Below are 27582 nucleotides of genomic sequence, written 5' to 3'. Positions count from 1 at the left end.
ATGAACGGCATAAACCAGGTTGGTTGGATGGTCCCATACTACAGGTAATCATGTGTAACAAAAGCTGTCTTATTTTTGCTTACAGGCAGATACAATGGGTATTTATTCTTTTGGATGAGAAAAGTTGCTATTAGCCCCCTGGCATGAAAACACTTCTGGTGGTACAAAGCTCGGGTCCCTGCTTCTGTGGATTCGTTTGATCAGATGGAAGAGTGCTACCAGAGGTACAAACACACAAGGAAGGACAGCTAGCAGCACACAGATGGCCCGTACCCAAAGTGGATAGACTTTCTCCTCTTTCATAGGGAAGCCTTCCTATGGAGATAAAAAAAGCAAGCAAAAGAAATAATTGGTAGGTACAATTACATTTTGCTGTGATTTTCATATGCATTTTTTTATGATGTTATGGTAAGGATAGCAAAAGTTTTACTCTTTCTCTACAATAGCATTCAGTGGCCATGTCCTCTCTATGCCTTTCCTGTGGGTCTAAAGATGGCTGAAAATGTTTTATAGTTTCAAAGATTTATACCTGGAAATGTGAGATACTCCTAGGGATGCAGTGGTTACCCAGAGAGTTATCAAAGACAGAATCATAGAATCATTAAGGTTGGGAAAGACCTCTAGGATCATCAAGTCCAACCGTTAACCCAGCACCCCCATGCCTCCTAAACCATGCCCTGAAGTGCCATGTCTACATGGTTTTTGAACACCTCCAGGGATGGTGACTCCACCACCTCTCTGGGCAGCCTGTTCCAATGCCTGACCATTCTTCCACTGAAGAAATATTTCCTAATATCCAATCTACACCTTCCCTCCCATTTAGCCCGGTGGGAGAAGAGACCAACACCCACCACGCTACAACCTCCTTTCAGGTAGTTGTAGAGAGCAATAAGGTCTCCCCTCATCCTCCTCTTCTCTAGGCTAAACAACCCCAGCTCCCTCAGCCGTTCCTCAGAACACCTGCTCTCCAGACCCTTCACCAACCTGCTTGCCCTTCTCTGGACACATTTCAGCAATTCAACGTCTCTTGTATTGAGGGGCCCAAAACTGCACACAGTACTCGAGGTGTGGCCTCACCAGTGCCGAGTACAGGGGCACGATCGCCTCCCTGCTCCTGCTGGCCACACTATTCCTGATACAAGCCAGGATGCTGTTGGCCGCCTTGGCCACCTGGGCACACGGCTGCCTCATGTTCAGCCGGCTGTCAACCAGCACCCCCAGGTGCTTCTCCGATAGGCAGCTCTCCAGCCACTCCTCCCAAAGCCTGTAGCATTACGTGTGACCAAAGTGCAGGACCCGGCACTTGGCCTTGTTAAACTTCATACAGTTGACCTTGGCCTATCAATCCAGCCTGTCCAGATCAACTTCCACCCTTCTTGGTGGAGCTCTGATTATTTTTGTACATACTCAAAGCTTAGCTGGTTTCAGCAATTACCAAGCATGATCTTTGCCAAATAGGAAATATTTACTTGAGAGATTTGGAGGGAATGATGATAATGCCATTTCTGCAAGTCTGTGGCTCTGTGGCTCTGAGTTTTGGTTTGGGATGATAGATACATAATGGTGTTTGGAGGATACACTGCTGGTGTATGAACTACTGGGAGCAGAGAGCTTTTTCTTGAGGTCACAGTCCATGCGCATATATATACTATGAAGGGTGGCGCCTTTCTGTGAGGGTGACTGCAATCCTCATGCAGTTTAAGGCCAGAATCGAGCTTCAAACCCCTACGCAGGGTGTATCTGGGAAGTATCCAAGAAACTGCAACTGACGTGAGCCAGTGCCATCCAGATCACATGTTCTCAGCATCCTCACCTCTTTGGTGCTGAATTAACCAGCACTGTTCTCGGACCATGGCCTCCCTCCCTGGCTGCCTGTCAAAGTTACACATTCATGTTTTCATCAGGGTCCCAGTGATATTGGTAGTTATCACTGAGAAATGTTTTCATCCCCAGCATCTGTTATGCAGCTCTAAAGCTCTGCTCGTGCATTTGTTCCACCTCTGAACCCCCTGTAGGTTCGGAGTCTCTGTGAGACATTGCACTTCAACACTTCTCTGTATTACACACATTCAAAAGAAATACGGAGCACAGCGTATGTGGGTCTTCTCAAGAGAGGTCCTGTTAACAGGAAAATGTTTCAGTAGTTGTAAGCTCGTAACCTCTGTGCTACTGGAGCCTTCTCATTCTGGGCATTGCACCACTGCAGGCTGCAGTACACAGGTAAGCAGTAGATAGCAATAATTTTAAAGGATCTGGTAAGGGCGAAAAGTATACAGCTCTTGCATTTCTTAAAAGTTTAGAAAATATTTGGGAACATACGTATTTAGGGTTCCAGGCTGCATAGCTTGGTGGCTTCTGTATCTGAAGAGTAACAAAGGCCATGAAGACAATTAGCAGGAGCAGAGGGCTAATAAACCTCCACGTGATCTGCCAGTAGAGATTAGGTTTTCGTCCAGTCATCCATTTCACATCTTTACTGAACCTTTAAAGAGGAGGCATGTTTATAATGATGTCAGGCCTAAGTGGTAACAGTTTTACCTTTAATATTTTTCTGTAAGTTTTAAACATATGGTACAGCTCCCTAAATCTCTTCTATTCCATACCCTTCTTCAATAACTTACTACAAACTTAAGTAAATAATAATATCAATAAAATAGTTCTCTATTGATCCCTGCCAGGGATGATCAGTTTACATTGTCAGTTTATATTACCTGAGCACTTAGTCTAAGGTTTCTAGGCACAAATAAGTGATGAAAATATTACAGCAGTTCTGTAGAACTATTCAAACATTTTAAAAAGACAAAATTGCCAAGGGAACAAACATAGCTTGTTAGCAAGAAATCTGAAGTAACCAGCACCAAATGAATCAAAGCAGGTCAGGGACAAAATTACTGCAATCTGAACCAGTTTCCTCTGGAGTCAGTAGTGGCAGTGATTTCGACATGGAGCTGATCTTTTATATATACCTCTCAGTATTACCTTTTGTTCATTGAATGGGCACTAGATACATGGTTCTGGGCTTGATACGTGATAACCAGTTTCTATCAAGTTGGAAAGAATTTTGTAATCTGGAGTAGGAATTGTGATTTTTGTGTGTGTTGAAACACCATCTTTGTTGTCAATTCTGTTAATCTAACTGAAGATACTAGAAATTCTGTTGAGAACTAGGAAAAAGTGATTTGGCTATGCTCATATCCCATAGTAACAAAGAGGAAAAAGTATATGTATATGCATAGCACAACAGAGAAAATACAGGTGCTGTGGAATCCAGAGTCTAGATTGCAGTGTGTGAAACCAGATTTTATTGCTGCTTCTGCATCATGGGAGATTCAGACTAGCTGTACATGCAGCAAGAGGGATATGTGAAATTTTTTATGACAGTATAGCCTGAGATTTATCACCATTAAACATGGGAAATACTCCAAGGATCTAAATGCAGGGACTTTATCTGTAATTGATGAAGATTTTTTTCTTCAGTCTCTTATTTTTAAAATCATAGCCTATGGTAAGACTTAAGTTGAGATGATACTGGAACACTGTTATATGCAACAGTACTGGCCAAACATAAGTTCATTACCCATACAGTATACAAACTGATCCACAAAAAGTCAGGACCTTCATGATTCCAGTGCCAGAGTAAGAACTAGAAAGGTGAAGTCCCAACATGTAACTGAGTAAATTATAGAGGGGGAAAGATTAATCTTTACTGAGAATTGGGGAAATTTCTGGGCCGGAAGGACCCTGAGTAGAGAAGGCAGGTTTATTCTAAATCAAAATGAGATAAGGTTTCTGGCACTTACGGTTACAAAGGATGTATGAAAGCTTTTAAACTAAAGAGTGAATTTAGCGTCTGTGGCTGTGGAGATTCTCAGCATGCAGGCTGAGCCTTTTAACATGGGGAGTTACTGCATGTTGCTTACTAGGAAGTTGGAGGGGGGAAAAATAATGATAAACAAAAAATACAAGAACATACAAAAGGCAGTAAAAGGAGGATATCTGAAAGATGGTGTAACTCCTATTGGCCAAAGAACTACAATGGCTGTTGATTTTCTAGCTTTAAACTTAAGATTCCCCCTTCCATAAGTGCTATGCAGAGATTATCCTTCCTGTTTTATAAATATAAGAGACTTGAAGCAAAGAACGATAACTACATTCACGGAACCTGTAAGTGTTACGGAAATAAGTAGTCTTGTATACCTGTATGTAACACACATGGAGCGAGAGGAAAATGCATTGAGAGGAAAATTCTGTCTGCTTCCAACGTACCTTTTAATTTTATAGACATACGCAACCCCAATCACTTCAAAGAAAGCGATGACTAGAAGAGGCAACGAGCCTGCGTAGCTGTCAAAAATGTCAATCCAGTAACTCCCCGAACCCAGCGTAAAACACAGAGCAATGAGGAAGCAAATTAGACATATTATACCTGAAGAAAAGAAGGTATCTTTGTTACTGGGGTACTGAACTGAACTGAACTTGGTAAGTATATTTTTGTTCTAAATTATTTTTGCTCTTGTTCTAGTGATTTTTATTCTTTCTCCCTCCATGGAGCAACAACAAGCTTTTTCCTTAGGGGAGCTAATATCACTTCCCAAACTCAGTCTTCCCCTGTGTGTTGGCCAAGAGGCACCACTCTGTTGCAGGAGGAGTGCACTTGTATGACTCAGAGCATCCTTCAGTTGTTAGTACTTCCAGCAGATAGCCTGGGCTGTGTTGTGCTGTGTCCTCTGTTAATTTTTGACTGACGTAGTGAGTTTCAAGTGCCCTTACTTCCATGCAGTCATATGCTCAAAGCAGAGACAGCCAGCACCCGAGAACTGTGAGGGCCCCCTAGATTTCTGCCCACCATTTCCTCAGAGGGCCCAGAGCTACAAATGTCTGTCCCTTACGTCCTGGTGTGCGTGGTTTATGTTTCACCACACTCCTCTACAGTCAGTTCCACTTTAAACAAGATATGGATTTGGGGTAATTGAAAGAAAATGTGGGAAGGAGAGGAAGGAGGGAAAGTGTTGCTGGATGCAGACGTGGGCTGCAAATCAATTTTTATGTCCTTGTGCTGTGTTACTAAAGGCTTCTGACTCTGAGATGGCCTTTGGTTCAACGCTGTGTAAAATCGGCCCCAGACCTTTTTAATTTTTTTAAATAAAAAACAAACCAAAAAAGCTCACAAGTGGAAAATCGATTTCAAAATATTATGGGTACCTCATCAACTTGTAAAAAAAATTTGTTTCTACATAAAGAGTTGTAAAATGAGAAGGATATAATTTAGATGCTACAGGAAGACTCTAAAAAAGGCACGGCGGCAATATTCCCCACAATAATTTAAAAGGGCATTGCAAAAATGTTAACCCATTACTTCAAACTGCCAGAAATTTTTCTAGACCATTTTTTCTAGACCAGTTTCACAGTAGGATCTCTCAGACTCCCACTGAGTCTGGTTCTTGAGGAGCAGGTTGGGTTCAGTAACTGTCTGTGGTTGAAAAGATTCTGGTTTGGTGTAAGAACAGGATCACACGCACTCATTCCTCAGTTTCCAAAAGGTAATTTTCTACTCTGGCGTGTTCACACTAAACGTGAAATAATCTGTAGCAGCATAAACCTGAATGAAATAGGGGTGAATGACCTGTCTTACAGTTGTGTCAATGTGGTAAGTTCGTGCGCAGGTGGTTATGGCAGACCAGCTGATGTCACTGATTGCCTTAAAGTGACTTGTTTAGGCGCTGAAGGCTTAAGTGAAGACAAGGCTCTTCCTGATGTCTGTAACAGTTCAGAGAGAACTTGACTCCAGGAGTAGCATTTTAACAAACTTTCCCAGACTAAAACAGCTCTTGCAAGCTAAGAGAAAAACCTGGCAAGGGCAATATAGTACTGTCATCTGACAGCTTCTGCTATAACTGCTACCTCATCTATGTGCTTATCTTCTGCAAACACAATCTACTGCCCTTACTACCACTATAAGATAGCTAAATTAATATTACAAATTCTTTATACCTCTGTGATATTTATTAAGCTGTTGGTAGTTTGTGCATCTATAAAGAAGCCACCTTCTTTGAACAAAGCAAATACTTTACCAGATAATAGCTCTTTGGGTATTGATTTAGAGATAATTCGAAGCTCTAGAAGAGGAGTGAAGACTCCCTCGATGTTCCCAAACATAGAAGAAAGGCCCAAGCTGAACAACATTATGAAAAACAGGATGGCCCAGGCCTGGGATCCTGGCATTAGAATGATGGCTTGAGTGAAAATGATGAAAGCCAAGCCAGTTCCTGATACACTCTGCAGAATTCACAAACAGATAAAAATATGGATTATAATGGCGGAAATGTAGTTTCTCATGCATAGAGAATTATAACACGCTTCTGTCCTTCCCTGGAGTCAAGGGTCCTGGTCATCCTGCAGGGTTTTGTGGCAGCCAGCAGTTGAGAAAATGGGTAGTGGGGAGTGTTTGTGGGGATTTTAATTTTAAATGGTCTATCAGAGCTGTGTAGACAACCATAGAGCAGAATTTTAGCTTGCACAGAGAGATGAGTCCAGAGTAAAGCAGCTCTGAGAGTTGTAATTAAAATAGCAATTGTTTTGCTAATACCATCTTAAATATGCTTTTTAAAAAAATCTGTGATGTAATAGCTGCTGGAAAGAAAAATATGTAAATAAGGATGTGATTTCCACTCTAGCAGCAAGAGAGTTGGTGAGTTGTTGATCACCAAAAACCCCATAATTACTAGGGCAGAAAAGGCTAATAGGGAAAAACCCAATTTCAGCCAAATTTCTGTGAGTTCAGTCTCCCAAGGACAAGGGTATTTAAATCTAAGGAATGAAAAACTGCTAATGTTGCTTTAATTTGGGATAAAAATATGTCAAACCATAAATCAGAAATGGGTGCCATCAGAGGAAGCCAGAGAAAACAGAAACTGACTCGTGTCAGGGCTGGAATGTCATCCTTGGATTTGTCCATCATGTGAGTAAATGAGCCTATTTCACCATCATTCTGCGTTAAGGCTATCGTGCATTAGCCTTAACTAATTCTGTCTCTAGCAAATGTGTCCACTTTTGTCCTAAGAGTTGATTTTATTTTTTTCTCAAGCTCCTTTATTTCTTATTCTTTCCTCCAACCATGGGCCTATTCGTCTCTTATTAGGTGGTAAAGACTTAGTACAAGGGACTACAAAAGGGTGGGTAGTGAATGAGAATTACAGGCCCGGGTGGGATCGCTGGAGGAAGTGGAATGAGGTGGGAGAAGTAAACAGAGAGGAAACATCTGTATTTAGTGATAGGAGAAATGTTTTAGGAGGGTGGGAAAAGAAGAAGAGGGAGGGGTTCATTATGTATTTTAGTGGGAGGAAAGGGTTTGGAGGAAAATAAAAATCAAAATATTTGTGAGATCCTGTTCAGAGAGGAGGAAAATAAAAAGGAGAGGACAAGGGGGAATAGAAAGATGGGGGAAGGAAAATAAAAGGGAAGACAGTGACAAGATACCTTCCTGGCAGTCAAATATGTGATTGAAGGCAAACAGCGAACATTTTAATAGATGGTTTTATATATATATACTTTCCTAAATATGGATTTAGGAGCTCCTATTCAACATCCTTCTTCTATAATCTTTCAGCTAGATATGTTTCCTCTGTTGTGTTTATTCCTGAAAACCAAAGTAGAACTGAATCCAGCGCCCATGGTAGGCTCCAGGTAGGAGCACCTTTGAAGATTAGTTTTGTGATAATAATAGGTCATTTTGCATGCCGTACCGGGCACCTTGAGTTCAGACCGTCCTACAGCAGTGTTGTTATTTCAAATTTTGAAAATTTGTTTTGTTTCATGATTATGTTATAATATATTCATTACAACTAGAGTAAAGCACAAGTACTTATGAGAAAATGGAAGATACCTGTCCTTCTATATATTGTGTTTAAAGGGTTACTTTGTTGAAAGCAATTATGGTACCTGATCAAGAAATTCTTGAAGGTCACAGCTTTTCAGTTTGAGTCCAGCAATTTTTTCTGGATGTGATGAATTTAGGACACTAATCCAGGCTGTATAGTTCTGTCGCATGATACTTTCTTCTGGAAGATCAAATTCATTGATGATACTGACAATGTTCCTGCAGAGAAGCCAACGTATCATTAGTTTAAATGTTTGCAGATGATGTGGCTGGAAATGCTATGCCATGTATTCAGATATTAATTGAAAGTTGCGTTTACTTTCTGTTCTGTTATTTACAATATAAAGGAAAATATTAAACGAGGACTTATATATAAAATAGTTAGGAGAAAATATTCAGACTATTTAATGTCTTTCGGATACAAACTCTGAGTACCTTATGCAGATGCAGTCTCTAAAACATTTCTATTTTTATTTTATCAGCTCTCCAGACCATTTCCACCACTTGTGTTTAATAACTTAGTAAATCTGGTGGAATAGGAAAAGCTGTTGGTTTTTTGACTACTTCTAATGCTAGTCTAAGATGGAGATGTGGTCCTTGATGCACTACCTGCAATGAATTGTTTTATACTTTGTCTTGCTTCTTACAAATGCTACCGCTGATCATTCTTGCATCAGTGCCATAATACTTTTCTATTTTTATATTAGACTTCTCCATACAGATGCTTTTCCTTTTCAGTGAAAATAAATTCTCTAAAAGCGTGTTTTTCAAGTAATGCATTATCTATTTAGGCATTGAAACCATGGTGTAACACTGGAAACACAAGTTTCTCACCTGTCCAAGCAGTCCCAGTAGCCTGTGGTTGCTTTAAACCCCAGAACAGAAAAGACTGGGATGGAAGCGTAGAGGGATGTCATGCTGTTCACAATTGCCACTGTCACAGCATCCTTTTCACAGTCATTTCTAGAAATTGCATACAAACAAGTGAAGTGATTAAAAATAGGCAGTATTTTATCTGTGAATCTCTCAGGTATTTCTGCAAACACTTTATATTTTTAGATTCCCTCCCCCTTCCTGTTAGAAAATCTATTTGGCCTTTTAGAAAGACAGCAGCTGTTAAATTCCTTTGGAAAAACGAAGATCCTTTATAAAGATCCTATGGAAAGAGTTCTGAAAATTTTAGAAAATTGCATGAAATGCTGCAAGAATTTAGCCAATTTATAAAGTTGTAATTCTACTTACTTTGGTGGATTATAGCTTGAGAATGCAATAAGCCCTCCAAAAGCCAAAGAGAGAGAGAAGAAAATCTGGGTAGCTGCATCAAGCCAGACACGGGGATTTTTCAAAGTGTTCAGCTGAAATAATTGGAATAAATGCATGTATTAGGCTTATTAAAATTTCTTTTTCTCTCCCAGTTCTCATAGCTCGTCTTGTATTTCACTTCTGAAATTGAGAGTTGTGTTGCCATCTAAATACAGTGACAATGGAAATTAGCACAAAATGTGTCAGTAAAGCAGGTGCTTCTGGAGACATATTTTGGTCTATTTAAATGTATGTAGTAATTATAGAATCTGTTTCATTGTGCACCTCTTCTGTCTGATGACAAAAATGTGTTTCTAAATGATAGGCATTAGGCACACAGTAGGGACAATACACTACATTTGCCCTCAGTTTAGTTCTTTTTGTTAATCCACATACTGGGTAACTTACAGTTTAAGAATATTATCTTCCTAAAACTGTATAAACAAATACTAAACCTTCATTGTTTTAAGACACAAAGGGATTCCATAGCTTTCCAAATTTGCTTAAAAAAAAAGAAAAAAAAGACTAGAAGCCCAAGCAGACAAGAAGAGGATATTAATTTAAAAAAGCATCTTAGATTCAAAGTACTGTGAAAACAGCAATACAAAACAAAAGGGCAACATAGGAAAAATAAGGAAAAAGGAGAAATTGACAGAGTGAAATTTGAATTTTGATGTAAGGGCGACATGATAGAGGAAGCTAAATTAAAAAGTCAATGATTGTTGGATTACAGAGAATAATACGCAATTTTAAGTAGCTACACTAAGAAGGAATCTCACCATTAAAATCAGTCTAAAAGAAAAAGATAAAACATAAGTAATGCACAAAAATGTAAATGTGCTCAATAAATACTGGTTTCCTGCAGAAACTAAGAAGTGGCGTGTTATATTTGTACCCTACCACGTGAATTACTTTTCAATCTGTTGTCGAGTAGGGGGAATAGAAACCAGTATTAGTTAAGAAAGAGAGTTTTAAAAACCATCTGGCCCAAAAGTAATACCGGGGCTGTAGAGTATTTCACTTTGTTTTACATCAGGCTAAATCAAATCTCCATCCTAGTCCTGCAGGGCAAGTTGTGTGTTTTCTGTGTTGCGCCTATATGCCTGCGCTATTCATCCTAGTACGTTACTGGGAGCATTTGTAGGAGCGATCCTACTAGGAGCACTTGTAGGAAGGAGAGGTACGCGTGCCAAAAGACCCTTAATAGCATCCTGGGTTTTTCTGAAGCTGGCCTGACTTGAAGAGGGAGAATAATGGGTTCGCCTCAGTGTGGATGGGTGCAGTGAATGCCATTTCTGCAGATGCTTCCTCCACAAGCAGGCCGGTGCTTTGACCACAGCAGAACTGGTGTAACGTTTTGTGCCAGAGCAGAGCAGGCAGGTATGTGTAACCATTACTGGCCGAAACGCTTCAGCTTAGGCAAATCTTCTAGAGGCTTATTTTGAAAGATCATAACCAAACCCTGCAATGCCAGAATGCTCACTGGCAGGACCTTGTGCGGGTGCAGAACTAGATAGCTATTGCAGCGCAGAAGCTCAGCATTCACATTGCTGCGTGGCCTTCAGAGTTTGATTAAGTGCTGCCGAGTCAATTATCAGTGCTGATCGATGTGACTGTTACAAGTCTGCCTTTCTGACTGGGGACTTTGGCAAATGAATCCGGACGTGGTTTAGTTTGGTGTTGCAATGCATTTATTGACGCTAAAAGATACTAATCAACCCCCAAACTTGAAGAAATAGTGGACAGGCAAGCATGCCATGGCAATGTTATTACCTGGTCTTAAATAATTATGAATCTAAATGTTACTTTTTATTTTCAGTAATATGGCATACAGATTTTATAAGTGTGTCTTCAGAATAAAAAATGTGCTGAAGCTAGAAACATGCGGATGAAGATACACAACCAGAATGTTAATGGATGAACACAGGAGTAATGAAGAAAGGAAGCATAATTGCTCCCCTCCGGGCGATGACATGTTTGAATACTGGAACACATGAAACACAGACAGAAACTTTGTTAAAACAGAATTAAAAATACTGGGAGCCCTGTGATATGTAATTTTGGTGTAAAAGCACCTGTTGCTTTTTTCATAAGCAAGTGGCCAACGAGTAATACTGCAGTTCATTAAGGTAACGCTTTCATTCTCCTTAATACCAGCAGCTCTGTTTTAGGGACAGCTACAGCAGGGGAAAAGCTTCAGCTATGGAGAAACAGGGGTAGAAGACAATTACTTTCAATCTTTAAAAAAAATAATCACTTTGTAGTGTAATTCCTCACTTCTTTTCCTTGTGAATTCTTAAAAATTGAAGTTGTATAAATTCTGTAGCACTGGCAGGGAAAGCCCATCTTTATCATGTGTAAAAGACAGATTATTCTGTTCATGAAGTGCATTGGTTTCACTTATGCATTCAAGACCGAGGCACCCTTAACATACTTATACTCAATTTTACAATATTTTCTGATATGCTTATTACAGAATTGTTAAATACTTTGCTGCTTCTTGTCTTGCTAAAGTATATTAAAATACTAAATCACTTCATCTCAGAAAAAAGAGCTTAGCTGAGCTTTTGGATAGAGAGCTAGATCAGGAGTTGCTAGAAAATGAATATACAGTGTGAGATCCGAGGGGGAGAAAAAGGAAAAATAATATATCTAGCAATACTTACATTAGGGGTGAAGAGGTAAGTGAGACCGTCAGTGGCTCCTGGTAGAGTGAGTCCATGAATAAGGAATATAGTTAGGACCAGGTAAGGAAATATTGCTGTTACATAAATTGCCTAAAGTAAGAAAACAGACAGACAGTTACTGACAATAACACTGATAAATCCCATTTAAGTTATTGCAACGTACAATCCTAATAATACTAGATAAGACAGCCACAGGTGAACATTGGCATCTTCAAAAGAAGCAGAATGCGCTTTTGCAGAGCATATATTTAATAAAATTGCTCTTAAAACTGTGTGAGGGGAGACTGGTAGGGCAGAAGAGTTTGCAATGGAGGAGGAGAGCAGTGTCATTTTGAGCCACCTGCACCGCTGTTATCTCTTCGTTGGACAAGGAGCACACTGAAATGGTGCTAGTGTGGTAAATATGGAACTCACCAAAGTGTGATATAATGCACTTCTCTATCCTTTCCGTACCTTTCCTGTGGTTTCAATTCCTCGGATGGTGCAGAGGTACACAATTGCCCAGCAAGTTGCTAAGCACAAAATGAGCCACCACTGTAACGCGCCGCTCTCGGTGACATCGGGTGTTATGTTCAAAGTTTTCCTGTACCAAAAATAATTAACCGCGGTACTTTCGTAACATTCTTTGTTGAGTCCTGGAAAAAAATGTGGCAAGCATAAGAATAAATTTTAAAGTTGGTAATACTTTTCCCACTGACTGTATGGTTAGGCAGCAATACTTTATACTAACGGAGAGTGGCAGGACGGTCTTTTGTGGGCTGCCAAATCAGAGATGGACTGAAATGGCCTTTCTGCGCTGCCTGTAACGTGCAGCAAGACAAACTCTGTCACGGCAGTCTGAGACTGCGAGACTTACGTGAGACCTTCACCAGAACATCACCAGCAATAACCTTCTAAATAGAAAAGGTGTCATACTCAGTGCAAGGTAGAATCGAAACTGTAATTGCAATGGAGATGATGAAACTTTTTAGCTGTATGTTTACAAGTTGTTGGAGCCATAACAAGGTTCAGGCACCTGAGGATACAGCTAAACCCAGGATCCCCTGGCTATGTGGTGGCCCTGTAGTGGGGCAAGACCCAGGCATCAGCCTCTTTGGTTCATGTTTCCAGGAATTCTGTGAGCAGGAACCTTGGGTACCTGTGCCCTGGGGAGCAGGCACTGCCCAGCCAGGCTCTGTACCTGGCGAAGAGGGAACCGGGAACACGATGTATGCCACAACCCCTGCTCACCCCTCTGCCTCCGTGCAACTGAAATGCCTGAAGAGGAGGTTGACAGAGGATCTTCAGGAAACCTGCTGGCCTGCTGTCTTTAGCTGGAAACCTTAGTTCCCTGGGTGCTGCAGCTTCTGCCTTTGCTCCCAGCCAGAATCAGGTGGGTCCTGAGAGCACGAGGCAGCCCTGTGCATTTCCAGGAGCTGGGGTTACACAGTGTGGAGCTAACAGAGGTGACACTGATAGCAGTCCCTGTAACCAGGAGGTCCAGCACGCACCCAGACTGGGGGAGCTCTTTCTCCTTTCCCTACCTGGTGAGAGCTGAATGCATCTCTTCCTCTGCCTAGGAGAGCAAGCTACTTTTCTTGCAGTGTCTTCTGCTGAAGCAGCTGTTTTGCATGCAATCCCACTCAAGTTTAGAATAATTTTTTTTCCCCCTCCTTCCCCAATTTCAAGGCCTGTTAGCTTTGGCTGTTGGCTTCTGCTCAGAATACCTAATGCACTGAGCAGAGTACCTCGTGCAGGGCAGTTTGTCGCTGTCCTGCCACGAAAGGCTGATAGCCCAGGCTTGCGCAGATGGTAAGTGCTCTTCCGACAAAGAGAAAGAGCATGTCTGTGGGCAGGAGAATTATAAAATGCTGTATTTTCGCAACATCCTGATGCTGTATTTACTGGTAGTAAGTTTGAGGTGGCTGAATGAGCTAAGTGGCTACAAGAAACCTCCCTTACTCTCCTGCGTAAACTCCAGAGCTGGGCATGATGATATGTTTTAGGAAGGTAATCCTGAGGGTACAAGAAACAACTCCTCCCTCCATTTTGATTTTCCATGTTGTATGAAATGTCAGCCTGTTCAATCAAGCGCTCAGACTGGCCCACTTGTCCCTTGTCTTGTGACCTCTCGCTCCCTTCTGAAACAGCCACCATTCACAGCAAAACTCTGAGAACAAGCGAATCAACAATGTGGCAATTAAAAGAGCTCAGGGATCCTCTGAGTTCATTCCCCCATGGCTGCAGCTGGGAAGCACGCTGCAGTGCTCACAGGTGGCCAGCCCCACAGCCTCGATGGTGAATCGAATTTGGTTCACTTTTTGCCCTGATAAATTCCTTTTCTTTTAGGCAGTCTCTTGTTGTGCAGATGTTAATTCAAGTATTTTCAACTAGAGGGAGAAGGCAAAGTGCGCCTCCCTTCCATCCTTGCCTTGCAGCCCTCCAGCCTCTGGAAGACATGGTTGCTGTGGGTCCTTCTGCTGTGGTTCTGGAGAAAGGACCGACTGAGGAGTCTGGCTCCAGGAGAGGTTTGTGGAGTGGTGCCCCAGCAGCAGGGGAGTACCCGCTGCCACCTGACCCCGGGGTGCAGAGCCATCAGCTCTAGCAGGCTAAAGAGAACAGGAAGACCTTTTACAAAAGCGAAAGAGCCGTGACAAAAGGCATCATAAAAATTGTTATTTCTAATGTAAAAAAGGTAATATTGGTAAGTCAACATTTTGCTCTCATTATTCTGTAAAATAGAGCCATAACAGGTCTGCCAAGCAGTAAAAATGGACTGGAAAATGCAGATTACATTAGAAACAATTACAAATGCTAAATTTTTAATTGAACAGGTGCAGCAAATCCCAGTGGAGACAGCAGAGGAGATTCCTGGTTTGTAACACTTGAAATACTATAGAAATTCTAGCAGACAGAGTTAGGGCACCTACCTTTGAAAAGCAAAAGAAGTGACCTGAATAGATGGTGGCAAAATCTTGACGTTAACTCTGAGCTAAATTGGAAAGCTAGCCTAGCTGGCAAAAGGCTGATGGAGAGGAGTAATCATGATTGTGGTCATCGTGGCTTTATAAAACTTTCAAACAAGAATCTGGGGAGATTGCAAGGTGGAGAATGAAGTAACTTGCAGGTGTATGATGTACTGATATACCTAAGTGACTTTCTGGCTGCAAATTTACACTTGAAAGTGTCATTGCCAATGAAATGTCATTACACCTGAAGCTGGTGATCCTCTTTCAGTGTATGAGGACGCTTTTGTAGTCAGACTTGCTGGTGTCCTTTCCTCAGCTCTGAACTTAAAAGAGCAGACGTGCACCCAGACATACACTGGCCAGCGCAATCCCAGTTACCTCTGAATACACCATTTCTGGCTGTTGAATGAAAGTCTGTGGGTTGTAGGAGGGTACATGAGTAATTGCTATGTAGCGAAAAGCTTTGTTGCTCTTGTGCCTTTAGTCCCAGCTTAAGTACGTGAGCCTGAAATAATGCACTTTAGTCTAGGTTCAGCTAAACCTGGTAGATAGGAACAGCTGCTACTTGACTCACTTAGGAAGCAGCTCCCTGGAGAGAGCATTGCAATTGTGATGGAGAAGTGCAGGTTCTTCCCATCTTGGCACTGGTATTGAAAAATCCATCCTGAAAGTATTTCTTCAATATTTTCTGAAAGATGCTTAACTAAAAATCCAGGGGTTTAAATACCAAACTAGTTGATTAAAAAGTTGATCTCCAAAGCAGGTTTGGAAAACATTTGTTTAGCTCACTAGTTGGGACATCTGTATCCTGAAAAATGAATGAATCTTATTTCTTAAGGCCCAAATAATTTTCTCTACTTCTCTAACAAAGATTAGGGATGTCTAATGTTCTTCCTACTCTAGAATAATCCTAAAGTCTCCAAAAGAAAGTTGCCTTCTGGTATGTTTCGTGTTTTTTCTTAGCCTCTTACTCAGATTATGTTTCTTGCTCTGCCCTGGAACTTCTTGTCTCTTGTGCTCTGAACAAAAAAGAAAGCTGAAAAACAGTTTTAAAGAACTGAGAGCAGTCCTCCTTGTCCTGCTTACGTACACTGTCTTTGGTCTTACTAAATGTTTCGTAATGGATAGTCTGAATTTGGTCTGAGCTTCAAAGATTCCCTCTGTAAGCAGTTTCTCTGCTACCTTAAAAGTGTTTTGTGTGTTCGGGTACTCCTTTTTCTTTTTTTAAACACTGTTATTTTGTTTCCCTTTTTGAAATCAGGCAAAAAGGGTCGTGGACTTTTTGGCATTTGTTGTTCCTGTGAAGATGATGAATTTGAGTAGGCTATCATCACTCTTGTAGCTTTTTGACAGGAAAACAAACCAGGTCTTGTGCACAACTCGGGGCCAAATCAAGTGTGGCTTCTCTTCTCAGGGGTTTCTTGGTTAGCTGCTCTAGGAAGCTATCTTGCTGGGTGTGTAAAAGTAGGCTCAGCAATCTACAGGCAGAAACTAAAGTTCTCCAGTAGGACTGTGTTTCCTGATCTGGCAACTCAGCTGATCTTTCTCAGCACATGACTGCAAATGAACTGAAAGGCTTCTGTAGAAGCTTGTTATGAGTCATAACCAATGCATCACTGCCTAATAAAAACTCAAAAGTCTTATTTAAAGCAGTTACTGAAAGATGTAGTCATAAATTTGGTTCTTAATTATTCTAACAATCTCATGTCTCTTGATATGTGGTTTATGATAACAGATGTATGCCTTGATAAAGGACTATTTCTCCATAGTCAGAAAACAGAGGATGCTTTTTCAGATTGACATTTGTATTAGAGCATGAGCATAAAAAATAAACAAAATTTCTCTTTCCCCCTTGCTAGCCCCCAGCCTCTGATGTTTGTGGTCCTGCTTTTGCTACCAGTGATGCTCAAAGTGGTAGTTACCTGTTCTGTTTTCATTTAGAGGACAAACACTCCAAGGAAGAGGTTCTTGGAAGGAGTTTATGAAATACCACATCACCCAGGTTAAAACGGTGTTGTAGTATAAGCTCACCAGAACTGACACCATCCACGAACCAACCCCTGCAGAAAGCACAAGATCTCAGCTTAGAAAAGCTTTGGAAAAAATAATTATCGCAGCACTTGCTCTAAGAAGCTCATGTTTTCCTGATTTTTCAATATTTTCTCTTCCCTCCCCCTCCCACTCCACCCCGCAAGATTTTCATATGAAAGGTGGTCATTTGTGTCCTCACTAGCTAAACACTGGTGCACAGTCCCCCAGCTCACCAGCCCTGCTCCAAGAAAGTGGATGCTCCCTACTTATGTAGAAGATTAGGGTTGAAATCTTTGCTCTAATATATAATACATTGTTCTCTACAACATGGGACAACTTTAATAGCAGACACCAAGAGAGACTGAAGTTTCACAGCACGCTGCAGCTGCATGAGGGCATTCTTTTGTCCCAAATCACACATATATGCTCTAAACTGGTAACTATTTTGCTCCTACAATAAGGAAGGAAGAATAGTGACATCAGAGTTCCTACTTCCTTGCATTTTTGCAAAGGGAGGATGGACACGCCTAATTGTTGGAGATAGGTATAGCTGGAGGCAGCACCCTGCTTCTTGGTATTTCTTCCTGGTTGCCCTCTGGGCTTTAGATAACTCCTCTTACCCACACCTTCTCCTCCCACACACGCCCACAGGCATGGCTGTTTCTGCCAATTCTATTTTCAGGCACCTGCTTAAAGCAGGGCGTGGTCCAGCAGTGCTGGCTGGAGCATCCAAGGGTTTCTTCTTGCCCCTGCAGGCAGGAGGGTGCTGTCTCAAAACTAGTAGAGCTGATGGTTCAGGCCTTTAATGGTGGCTGTTCCCATTCACTTTTTGCAGTCTAACAATGCACACAGGACACAGGATAAGTTTTTTCAGTATCTATTAATTTAAATAAATAAAAGAAAAAATTGCTGATACAGGACTGCACAACAGTCTGATGCATGCTGCCGTGTAGGTTGTCCCTCATGCCCAGCCATGTTAATAGTCTTCCTTCAGTAACCCCACTGTGCCCCTCTCTCCAGAAAGGAAGCTTTCCCAGGTGCTTTAGGATCTTTAGGTGATTTTGTATCTTTCTGTCTCTGCTCCAGTTTGACTGTCCCTGGAAGAAAAAGACTGGCTTCTGGAGGGCCTCTGAGGAAAGAGTGAGAGGAACTGTGGGTGGGCAACTCTTGTGTAAGCTCCAAGATAATGTAGGGACAGAGCAGCACAGGCTAGCAGAGCTCATGATCATTATGCTTGCCACATCAGAGGTTATGAAGTTTGCATCTAAGGCTCTTGTGTGCCTAGGGTAAAACCTGATGGGAATGATGTCCTAGCGAGCATCAGGCACAGGTCTGTAGGAAGTGAGTGCCAGATTTTGCACGTGGGGCACAGCAACCCTGGATGTACATACAGACTGGGGAACGAGAGGCTGGAGAGCAGCCCTGCAGAGAGGGACCTGGGGGTTATGGTCAATGGCAAGCTGAACATGAGTCAACAGTGTGCGCTGGCAGCCAAGAGGGCCAACGATGTCCTGGGGTGCATCAAGCCCTTCATTGCAGTCGGTCGAGGGGGGGGATTGTCCTGCTCTGCTCTGCGCTGGTGCGGCCTCACCTCGAGTGCTGGGTGCAGTTTTGGGCACGTTAAGGATATAAAGCTACTAGAGAGTGTCTAGAGAAAGGCCATGAAGTTGGTGAAGGGTTTAGAGGAGAAACCATATGAGGAGCAGCTAAAGTCACGGGGTTTGTTCAGCCTGGAGAAGAGGAGCCTGAGGGGAGACCTCATCGTGGTCTTCAGCTTCCTCACAAGGGGAAGAGGAGGGGCAGGCGCTGATCTCTTCCCTCTGGTGACCAGTGACAGGACCCGAGGGAACGGCAGGAAGATGTGCCAGGGGAGGCTTAGGCTGGATATTAGGAAAAGGGTCTTCCCCCGAGGGTGGTGGAGCACTGGAACAGGCTCCCCAGGGAGGCAGTCATGGCACCAAGCCTGGCGATATTCAGGAAGCACATGGACAACACCCTCAGAGATATGGTGTGAATTTGGGATTGTCCTGTGTAGGGGACGGAGTTGGACTTGACGGTCCTTGTGGGTTCCTTCCAACTCAGGACATTCTATGATTCTGTGAGTGCTGGGTGGGAGCTCAGCTGTGGTTCCTTGAGTTGTGACCCCAACAGACGTACCGACTCCTCCAAGGTAAGGTGAGATGGTGTTCCAGGCACCGATGCTGCCTTTCCTCAGGTACTGTCCTAGGGCCAGTTCGAGATGCAACAGTGGGATTCCTTCGAAGAGAAGAGCAATGACGTATGGGATCAGGAATGCCCCTGAAAACAAAATTAAGTGGAATTAAGCCCCAGGATGATATGAATATCACTGAAGTTACTGTTTTGTAACTTGTCTGCTTTATGAACCTAACGAAGTCCTTGTGGGATGCATTGCAAGAGGGAGCATTGCTAGGGATATCTGCCAAGTAACACCTGTTACTGGTAATTTTGTTGGTGAAGGTGTAGGAAGAAGGACTGGGATGCTTAGTGCTGGAGGATGCTTCCCCTCAGGCACTGCTACAGCCCGTTATAAATAGCCTTACTATTTCCTCCATTTCCCTTTCTTTTAAGCATCTTCTTTTCTCCTGCTGTGCATGAAGCACAAGGGCTTACCTCTCCCCTATACTGTCTGTTTACCCTTCAGTGCATCGCCTCATTTCCCTCCCTAAAGCTTTCAGGACTATGCTTTTCTGTCCTCTGCTGGTAAAGCAGGCTTTTGTGCTGGAGACCCCCAAGAGACCAGGTTACTTTATTGCATGAAGTTCTGCTCAAAGCACAGAGCTTCTGGCTAATGAAAAACTGAAACAAGGGTGACACTGTTCTGTGAGACTTGGGAGCAATGAAACCTGATTTCATCCTGATTTGTATGCTCTCTGTCTTCCCTGGTTTTTTCATAGCAGCTCCCTTGGACCAGAGGCAGCATGGGCTGTTGGGCGCCTGTAGGCAGGCACCAATCTTGTTGGCAGCCTGGCTGGTTCCTGCAAAATGGTGTGCAATGCCTTGTCTCCTCCATCTTCCCTCAGAAGGGGCACAGGTTTGGGTCTCCCTCCTTTGCACAGGTAATGTTTTTTATGAGACAGTTTTAACCACTAAGAAGCAGGTTTGAAAAAGGATTCTCACAGTTAATTCCCAGAATGTTACATCCTCAATTTGGATCCTCAGTACCCCTGCTCAGTAGTCCCCTTGCTTGGAGGAAGCTCTAAAGTGGCTGTTATAAGCTCCCCCTACAAGAGAGATTTACAGAGAGAGTTAAGATCCACAACAGTTTATTTTTAAGTGTTTTACCACCTGACAAGATCTCACCTGGAGCTACCTACTGAAGCTCCCATGTGAATAAAAAGGAATTTGCAGATCCCTTCTGCAAGAACTCAGTAACCTCTCTCCATGTTCAGTCTGGCGCTCTCCTTCAAACCTGCTGCAATATCTCCCTCCACAGCACACCTGAGGGTGCCCACCCAGCCCTCCTGACAGCCTGATGCCTTGGGCTGTCCCCTGGGAAGAACAAAACATTCACGCAAGTGACTGCAGCACCGCAGTGCGGGGCACTCTGCTTGTTCGCCCGGCTGCGGGCCACACACCAGCTCCAGGCAGCAGCTGTTCCGCTGCCAGCCATGCGATGCCGGGCTCTTGCTGGCGAAGTGCTCCGTAAGGGACCGATCTGTCTCCCATATCATATCTCCCTGGAAATAACTATAATAATTAGTGCAAACTGCTCTCTGTTATCTCTCTCCCCTTTTCTGTTTGCTAGCAGAACCATTGACAAGAGAGCATGTTTAGATATTCTGCTGATAAAAGCCTGTTTATTTTGTGCTGGTTTGTACGTATCTCCAGTCATATTTATAGCACAGCAAAACATAATGTCACATTCAGAAAGAAAACACTGGTTCACTGGTTTTCCATGAGAACAATATAAAAAGTATGCTATCAGCAAATATGAAAATACAGCAGAAAACTGGGCTAAGAAGAAATAGTTAATGGAGATAATCTTTCTCAAACCTAATTCAAATAAATGGCTTGTAGTGTAAAAATATGGTTTTAGTTATTAATGCCTTTGCTTTACAGTATTTTTAGGCAAAAAGGCAATAGTCAGGAAAAGCATAGACAGCCTGCTCAAGCACTTAAATCTTATTAATTTCCACAATAAAATCCATAGAAACAAAAAGGATACCGGAAAGGTATCAGATATCTAATAGTGAGTAGGAATCCTCTAGCGCTATACAGTCAAGGGCTCTGTTTAATAGATAGGGGAGGATGTGCCAGAAGGCAGAATTTAAATACTTAAAAAAAAAAAAAAAAGAAAATACCACAAGACATCTGACCATGGAAAAGGCAAGAAGAAAATCAAAGAAGCAGAATGAAGAAGTGAGCTGGTACCTAACACAGAGCATGTATCACAAAACAGAGCAAAGACAGGCACAGCAAAACCCTGTCAGCACCATATGACTTGCAGCACAGGTACAGCAGAAACTCAGTAGGTTTGGCTTCCCTGAGGCACGGAAAAAGGAAACCTTAGTAGAAACATAGTAGAAACATCATAAAGTGCTAGTAAGCAAATTATTCTATATCTGGATATCCTAAGTACATTTATATCTACATGTTCTAGAGCTCCACAGTGAAAGGAAAATAAATGACATACATAAGAGGCAAGCCTGGGAGCAACCTCTAAAAACAAAAGTTTAGCTTCAGGAACTTTTTTCCTCTCAGAAAATGAATAAGGAAAATGATAGTGATCAAGCATTTGTAAGTACCTTAAAAGCCTGGAGAAATGCCCATAAAAACCAAAAGTGTCACCAGGGCACAATTTAGTTGCATCCCTGAGGCATGACCTAGGAAAATTTTAGTCTACACCATTCCTTCTGTCAGAAAAACAAGATACATAAAGCATCCGTCCTGCAAGTAGATACATGTGCTACTAAAAGAAGGTCAAGGAGAAGAAAAAGAAAAAAAAAAAACCAGTCCAAAATCTACCAGAGTTAAAAGTTATTTTGGAAGGAGAAACCTGCACAAGGATACCACAAAGCCAAGGAACAATCCCTGTGCATGTGAGAAGGCACAGAAAGCCTACAAGAGCTTTTTCAAATGAGGCTATCAACATTACCAATACTGCACGTATCGGTAAGTTGCTGATGCTCTGGAGGGCAGAATGACCATGAGGCTAATGAAGGAGTGCAGTCTAAAGCTGAATCATGGCAACCAGCAAAGCAGAGTAAAACAGCCAAATTGGTTTTCTCACATCTTATAAAGAGAGAGCAATAGACCTGACTAGTGGAAATGTAAAGCAGTTTGAAGTATCAGCCAGGTGACCTCCTAATCTAGATGTACCAAGACCAGCAGAAATTGGTGAGCCTCAGCGAGAGGCAGAGAAGACAACCCAACAGCTTTGCTTGATGTCAGGGTACCAGTGAAGACTTCCTAAATGGTGGAGAAAAACTTAGAGGAACTGATCCACATGCTTAATATTGCATCTTAGCATCACCTGCAGATCATCTAGCAGAAATAAGGCAAGTAACTTGAAACAATGATCTAAAGACACAACAGCATTTGAAAGGCCAGAACACAAATAATAAATTTCCTTCAGATCAGAGATTTAGGAATGGAAAAAAATATTTATAATGAAGACTGAAGTGGCCCGAAAAGTGGCAAAATAGTAATTCCAAAGCAAATGCATCTATAGAGTCTGAAAAATACAGAAAGCACATCTCGGTACAGTACAATGCAACAAGCATTCAGAGATCCCCTTCACCGGTTCTGTTGGTACATAGTAGAAATGGTGATGAGTTCATTTTTCCAGAAGACTGAGAACTTAATGGCAAGGTACCTGTGTTAACTGCTTGTTCAGATACAAAGAAAAGGCTATTAGCTATTGAAAGGGGATTATCAGACCTGTCCCCCTTTCTCCACGGGAGTTCAGCTAAACAGTGTAGTAGCCAACACAGCAATGAATCACATGAATATATCAGGGAAAAAAGCAGCAACTTAATCATATTCACCCCTGTCTCCTGATCTTCATGATCTTTTTTATGTCTTCTGCACACGCCTTAATCGAGATGAAAAGTATGAGCTACTACAAATGTCATATTTGCACAGTATATTTATGATGGCACTGATTTTGACTTAGAGGCCATGTTGCATGTCTTACAGACTCTGAAATTCTGCAGTGTTGAGCTTCCCATGTAAATGACTCTGTCTCCTTGAGCAGCATTTAAGGAACTAAAGCCATGTCCAGAAAACCAAGGAGACAACAGCTATTTCAAATGAAATGGGTAACACCAGTAGATCAACTTAAAAAATAACCTTGATGAACTTCCCTATGAAATATTTATGACTGAAGGATGTAAGTGACCAGCACCCGTGTGCAAACATGCACCAACCTGAGCTGTAACGGGCAACCAAATACAACAAGTTATGAAACGATCAACCCCAAATGCCATAGCTTTTCACCAAGGACTTGAGCAGGACACAGCAACAATCCAGAAAATGAAGTTTGTTACTTGTTGTAAAACAATTAATTTTTCTATCAGAGAGTGAACTGTTTTGCTCTTCCCCACATACTGTTTTTTTCTTTTACAGTATCTTCCAGGTATACCTGTTGTTCTTCCCAGATTTTATTTTCCTTCTGAGGACACAGTGAGCCAGGCAACTGCATTTTGTAACAAGTTTTAGTTCATATTCTAGCAAAAGGTTAGGTAGGCCATGCGTTATAAAAGTTTGTACATCATTGCCCCAGAAGTAAACAGTTCTCCCTTTTTGGCAGGACTTTAGTGTTTATATCTATTTATATTCCTAGAAAGAAACTGTATTTAATGCTAAAGGTATCTTTCAGTCATCCTGTAGGTTCAGGCACTAGCACATCTTTAAGACCCATGGGTTAGGCAAGTATATATATACTAGCTATAATCAAAAGTAAAACACTGCAGTAAGTTCCAGCTGGAACTAGGTCGGGTTTGGTTATTTTTTAGGTATACTGAGAAGACTGTACGTGTACGTATATAGCTATATGACTTGTCTGAGCCTCAGTTTTAAGTGACAAGCCATATACTGGGCCATTTAGAGACTGCTTTTCAATCCCAGTTGCCTGGGAACCTTTGTGTTTGTCTCCACTTACTCTGGCAAACAACCTTCACGTCCATTAGTCATGAAGAGTAAATAACTAACTTAACTCAGGCAATAAATCCAAATAATCAGTAACGACAGCAGGTGATAAATGTCAGCAAAACTGATATTATATTAGATTCGAGTTACTGAGTAACACTAATGTGCGATGAATAAGGTCCAGAGGTCTGATGAGAACAGCTGACATGAGACAAATATACAAGCACTTATTTTTATCTCTTGTTTTTTAAAAGATCTAGAAATGAGGAAAAGTGCATTGCCTAACTCTTAAACACTTGGATATTACCTGAAGCAGCTGTGAAACTGATCTGAATTGCTGAAGCCATTCAGCCTTAGAGCATATCTATGCCATAGCCGTATCAGGTTTTGCTGCACTTGTGGCTGTGGCCACAGGCATGGAGCCATTGCACCTCTCAGGGCTCCTAGTTAACTGCAGCGCTGCTGGTGTCTCCCGTGTTCACATCTTCAGATGCACACAAGCAGGATTTATGCTCCAGTAGCCCCGAAAACCTACTGGGCTTTTGCATCTAAGTTGTTTGTTCTCAAAAAGGCAACCCCTATTCACATCACTGCCTTAAAGTGGCAGAAGAAAAATGCAACATTATACACTGGTGTAAACACAACAGCTCTGTCTTCTTGGTGGTCTTGATGACTCATTCAAACTCTTCCAGTGCCAGCTTTCTGGGATAAATTATTCACAAACTCTACAGCACTTCGTTACCGAGTCCATCCTGCTGTTGAGCATCCAGAGCTCTCTGAGCCCTTTGTTAAAATCCAGTGACCATACATTAACCTTTAGTCACTACTGCCTTGTGCTGCTGTTTGTAATGATGCAAAGTAGTTGTATGCCTTGAGTCTGCAAGCTATTTTAAACTGATTTTTTCACTGGCAGAGTTACTACTTATGGGGCAAAGGAATGACTCATTATCTTAAAGCCTGCTCTGAACCCTGTCTCTTTGTCCCTAGCAGCTTCTGTGGGATATGCAGTGCTCAGAAGCTGGATACACAAGGGAACAGGCTTTCTGAACACTGTGCAGTCCATAAAACAGGTTACTGTGGGTCTCCCTGTACTTGGACTCATACTTCTTCTGGGATGGTAGTGGTCTGTAGGACAGGGATGCAGCGGACTGCGGAGGGGAGGAATGGAGGGGAGACATCAAACCTCAGTAGGAGGCGAGTGTTGCTGATCTTCTGAAGTGAGGCTGGGATCTGAAGAGGTTGAAAAACAGCTGGCCACAGCTAGTCCCCCACCTCCAGCACGGAGAAGCAACCCTTGGTGCATTATGGGAAGGTGTGAGAGCATTTTTATGGTCAGTAGAACAATATTTAATCTTAATCCATAACAGAGATTTGCACAAAACCTGAAGCACAAAGCTGATGCAGCCTCATGCAGCTGGTGGCCCCAGAAGCAGCTCTGTGTAAAGAGATGTGCGGAGGAGATGCCTCTTGCTATGGTCCCATCTGTGAGTTTCAAACTGAGTAATTTGTGTTAATTGTTCATTACATTATGAAAATATCACAATATGTTAGTTTTGTTATGTTGTTTGTTAATACTGAATGCTTGGTCCCTTGCTCCAAGATAGAAAGGCCACCTGAGATGTTGCAGGTATTTGTCTGACCTACAGCTCCTACTCTAGAAGAGCATCTTCCTCACAGCCCCCATTCCATATCTACTATGGAGGTGTCTCTCTAAAGCCGTTTATCATATATCATTAATGCATATATCATTAACTGAAGTGACAGGCGTTTTCCAGCCATTCCCATGGGCAAACGCAGAGAAACAGCATGCTTGCATCTATGGCTTTCTAGCCACCCAGTTATTACACTCCTCTGAGAGAGTTTCACTGGGTTTCACATCTTGCAAATAAATATTGGAAGATGTTAAGTCTCCTGGAATGAATCTAAGCTACTGCTTCTTCTCTTTTCTTATTTGAAATTGTGTAATCACAGCTTCCAGCTGTCACACGTTCAACACTAAAGAGCTCCTTGCCACCAAAATAATTTCCATTTTCTTGTTATAGACTATGATAAACGTACTCTTTCATTTTCAATTTCATGAGCTAAATAGATTAGATTCTTAAGTCATTCCTTGTCCTATGAGTTTTCCAGACCTTGAATAATTGTTGAGGCTTTTCTGCATTTTGTCTGATTTTTCAAGTTGACTTTGAAAGGTGGACTTTCAGAAGAAGTCAGAAGTTCAGAAGTTGTCTTAGTATCAGTAGCAATATCTCCACCTACTTCCTAGTGCTCTGCTTATATACACCAAGATTCTTTTTGTTGATACAACCTGCTATATCTCATTCATTCAGCTACTTACCAGAGTCCCTAAGTGGCTACTTCTTTCTGAAACACCTCCTTCCATTAAAGGCAGCATCCATTCTTGGTTCCTTGGTTGATTCAAAGATATGTAGTTCATCAAGTAACACAGATACCTTGGTAGAACAAGCTTGGATTTAATAATTTTTTCTGTCATTTGACAGTTTCTCCAGGTCTGAATTTTCTGTTTCTCCAGTTAATTGAAAGATAACGCATAATAATGGGCTGAAACAATTTGCTACCTCATTCTGCTATAGACACCTTAACATGGCAGATCTCAAAGGCTACTGTGAATGAGTATAGATGAATTATCAAGTACTCTCTTCTGATTCATTTATATTTACTAAATTGGCTGCTTCCAAAGCAATTCTGTGTAGGAATGGTGCCCAGGGGTAGGCTTGGGCAGCTGTTCGCACCACCTGGCAGGCTCCTGTTGCAGTTCTATCAGCTGAGCATTTTAAACAGACTCACAGGCATCAAAAAGTGCAATTTAGTTTTGTGCTGGGGCAGTTCTAGATGATGAGGTAGCTCCTAAGAGCATCAAAGAAGGGAGGGGAACGACTTGCTCACATTCCCAAAGGAAAGCACGACGACCATTTGTCTGGGGTCCAGTTTGTTCAGGCCTCCCCAGGACTTCTTGATTTTCTTTAGGTAACAAGCTGCAGGTTCAGTTTCCTGCTTCTGTTGGAACTATAGAAGCAGTACAAGAACTTTAACATCAGTTTTGCTGAGAGTTAGTGTCAGTCTGGTCTTCCTTCCTAAACAAACGCATCATTTTAAATGAAATATACTTCTATAGAAAAAGCTAATCTAACTGGTGCAAAACATTTATGGGAATTATATAGTTAAAACAAGAAATTATGTGAATATATAACTTCCATGCTCATCATAAGTTAGCATAGTTATACTAGAATTGTAGTTTAATATTTCAGCAAAGTCCCATTTCAATCTTACCGCCTCCATGTATCTGACACAAGTATGGAAATCGCCACACGTTCCCCAGACCAACGGCAAATCCGATACAGCTTAAAATATACTGGAGCTTATTGTCCCACTTGGGTCTGTCATCTTCTTTAGGGATTTGAGGTGGCAGCGATAAACCTTTTGACATTTTAGTGAAATATCCTTGGCCCCTCTCCCCATAAATGGAGAGATGCTTCAAAACCTGTCTCTCCTACAGGTTTTATATGGGGTGGCTGGAGGATCCCGGAAAAAGAGGTGGAGCTTTCTTTTTACGTGATGCAAAGGAACCTGTCATTGCCAAAGTTGTAGTTTAAAGACAAAACCAGGA

The 27582-nt window shown here is 41.9% G+C and overlaps 1 protein-coding gene across 1 annotated transcript; it reads right to left on the bottom strand.

Annotated features, from left to right (window-relative positions):
- Positions 1 to 102: 102 nt before the first annotated feature.
- Positions 103 to 27402, bottom strand: LOC142053926 (sodium-dependent neutral amino acid transporter B(0)AT3-like). The gene is made up of 12 exons (XM_075086154.1): positions 27246 to 27402; positions 19002 to 19142; positions 16736 to 16873; positions 12319 to 12500; positions 11845 to 11955; positions 9119 to 9231; positions 8711 to 8839; positions 7939 to 8095; positions 6072 to 6276; positions 4267 to 4426; positions 2320 to 2482; positions 103 to 315 (listed from the first exon to the last, which is right to left on the bottom strand). Exons 1-12 carry the CDS (start codon positions 27400 to 27402, stop codon positions 103 to 105), a joined length of 1869 nt encoding a protein of 622 aa, XP_074942255.1.
- Positions 27403 to 27582: the final 180 nt, after the last annotated feature.

Source organism: Phalacrocorax aristotelis, chromosome 2 (genome assembly GCF_949628215.1).
Source record: "Phalacrocorax aristotelis chromosome 2, bGulAri2.1, whole genome shotgun sequence".
In the NCBI taxonomy this organism is placed as follows: Eukaryota; Metazoa; Chordata; class Aves; order Suliformes; family Phalacrocoracidae; genus Phalacrocorax; species Phalacrocorax aristotelis.
Note: the sequence above shows the minus strand (reverse complement) of the source record. Positions and strands in the feature narration are given on the sequence as shown.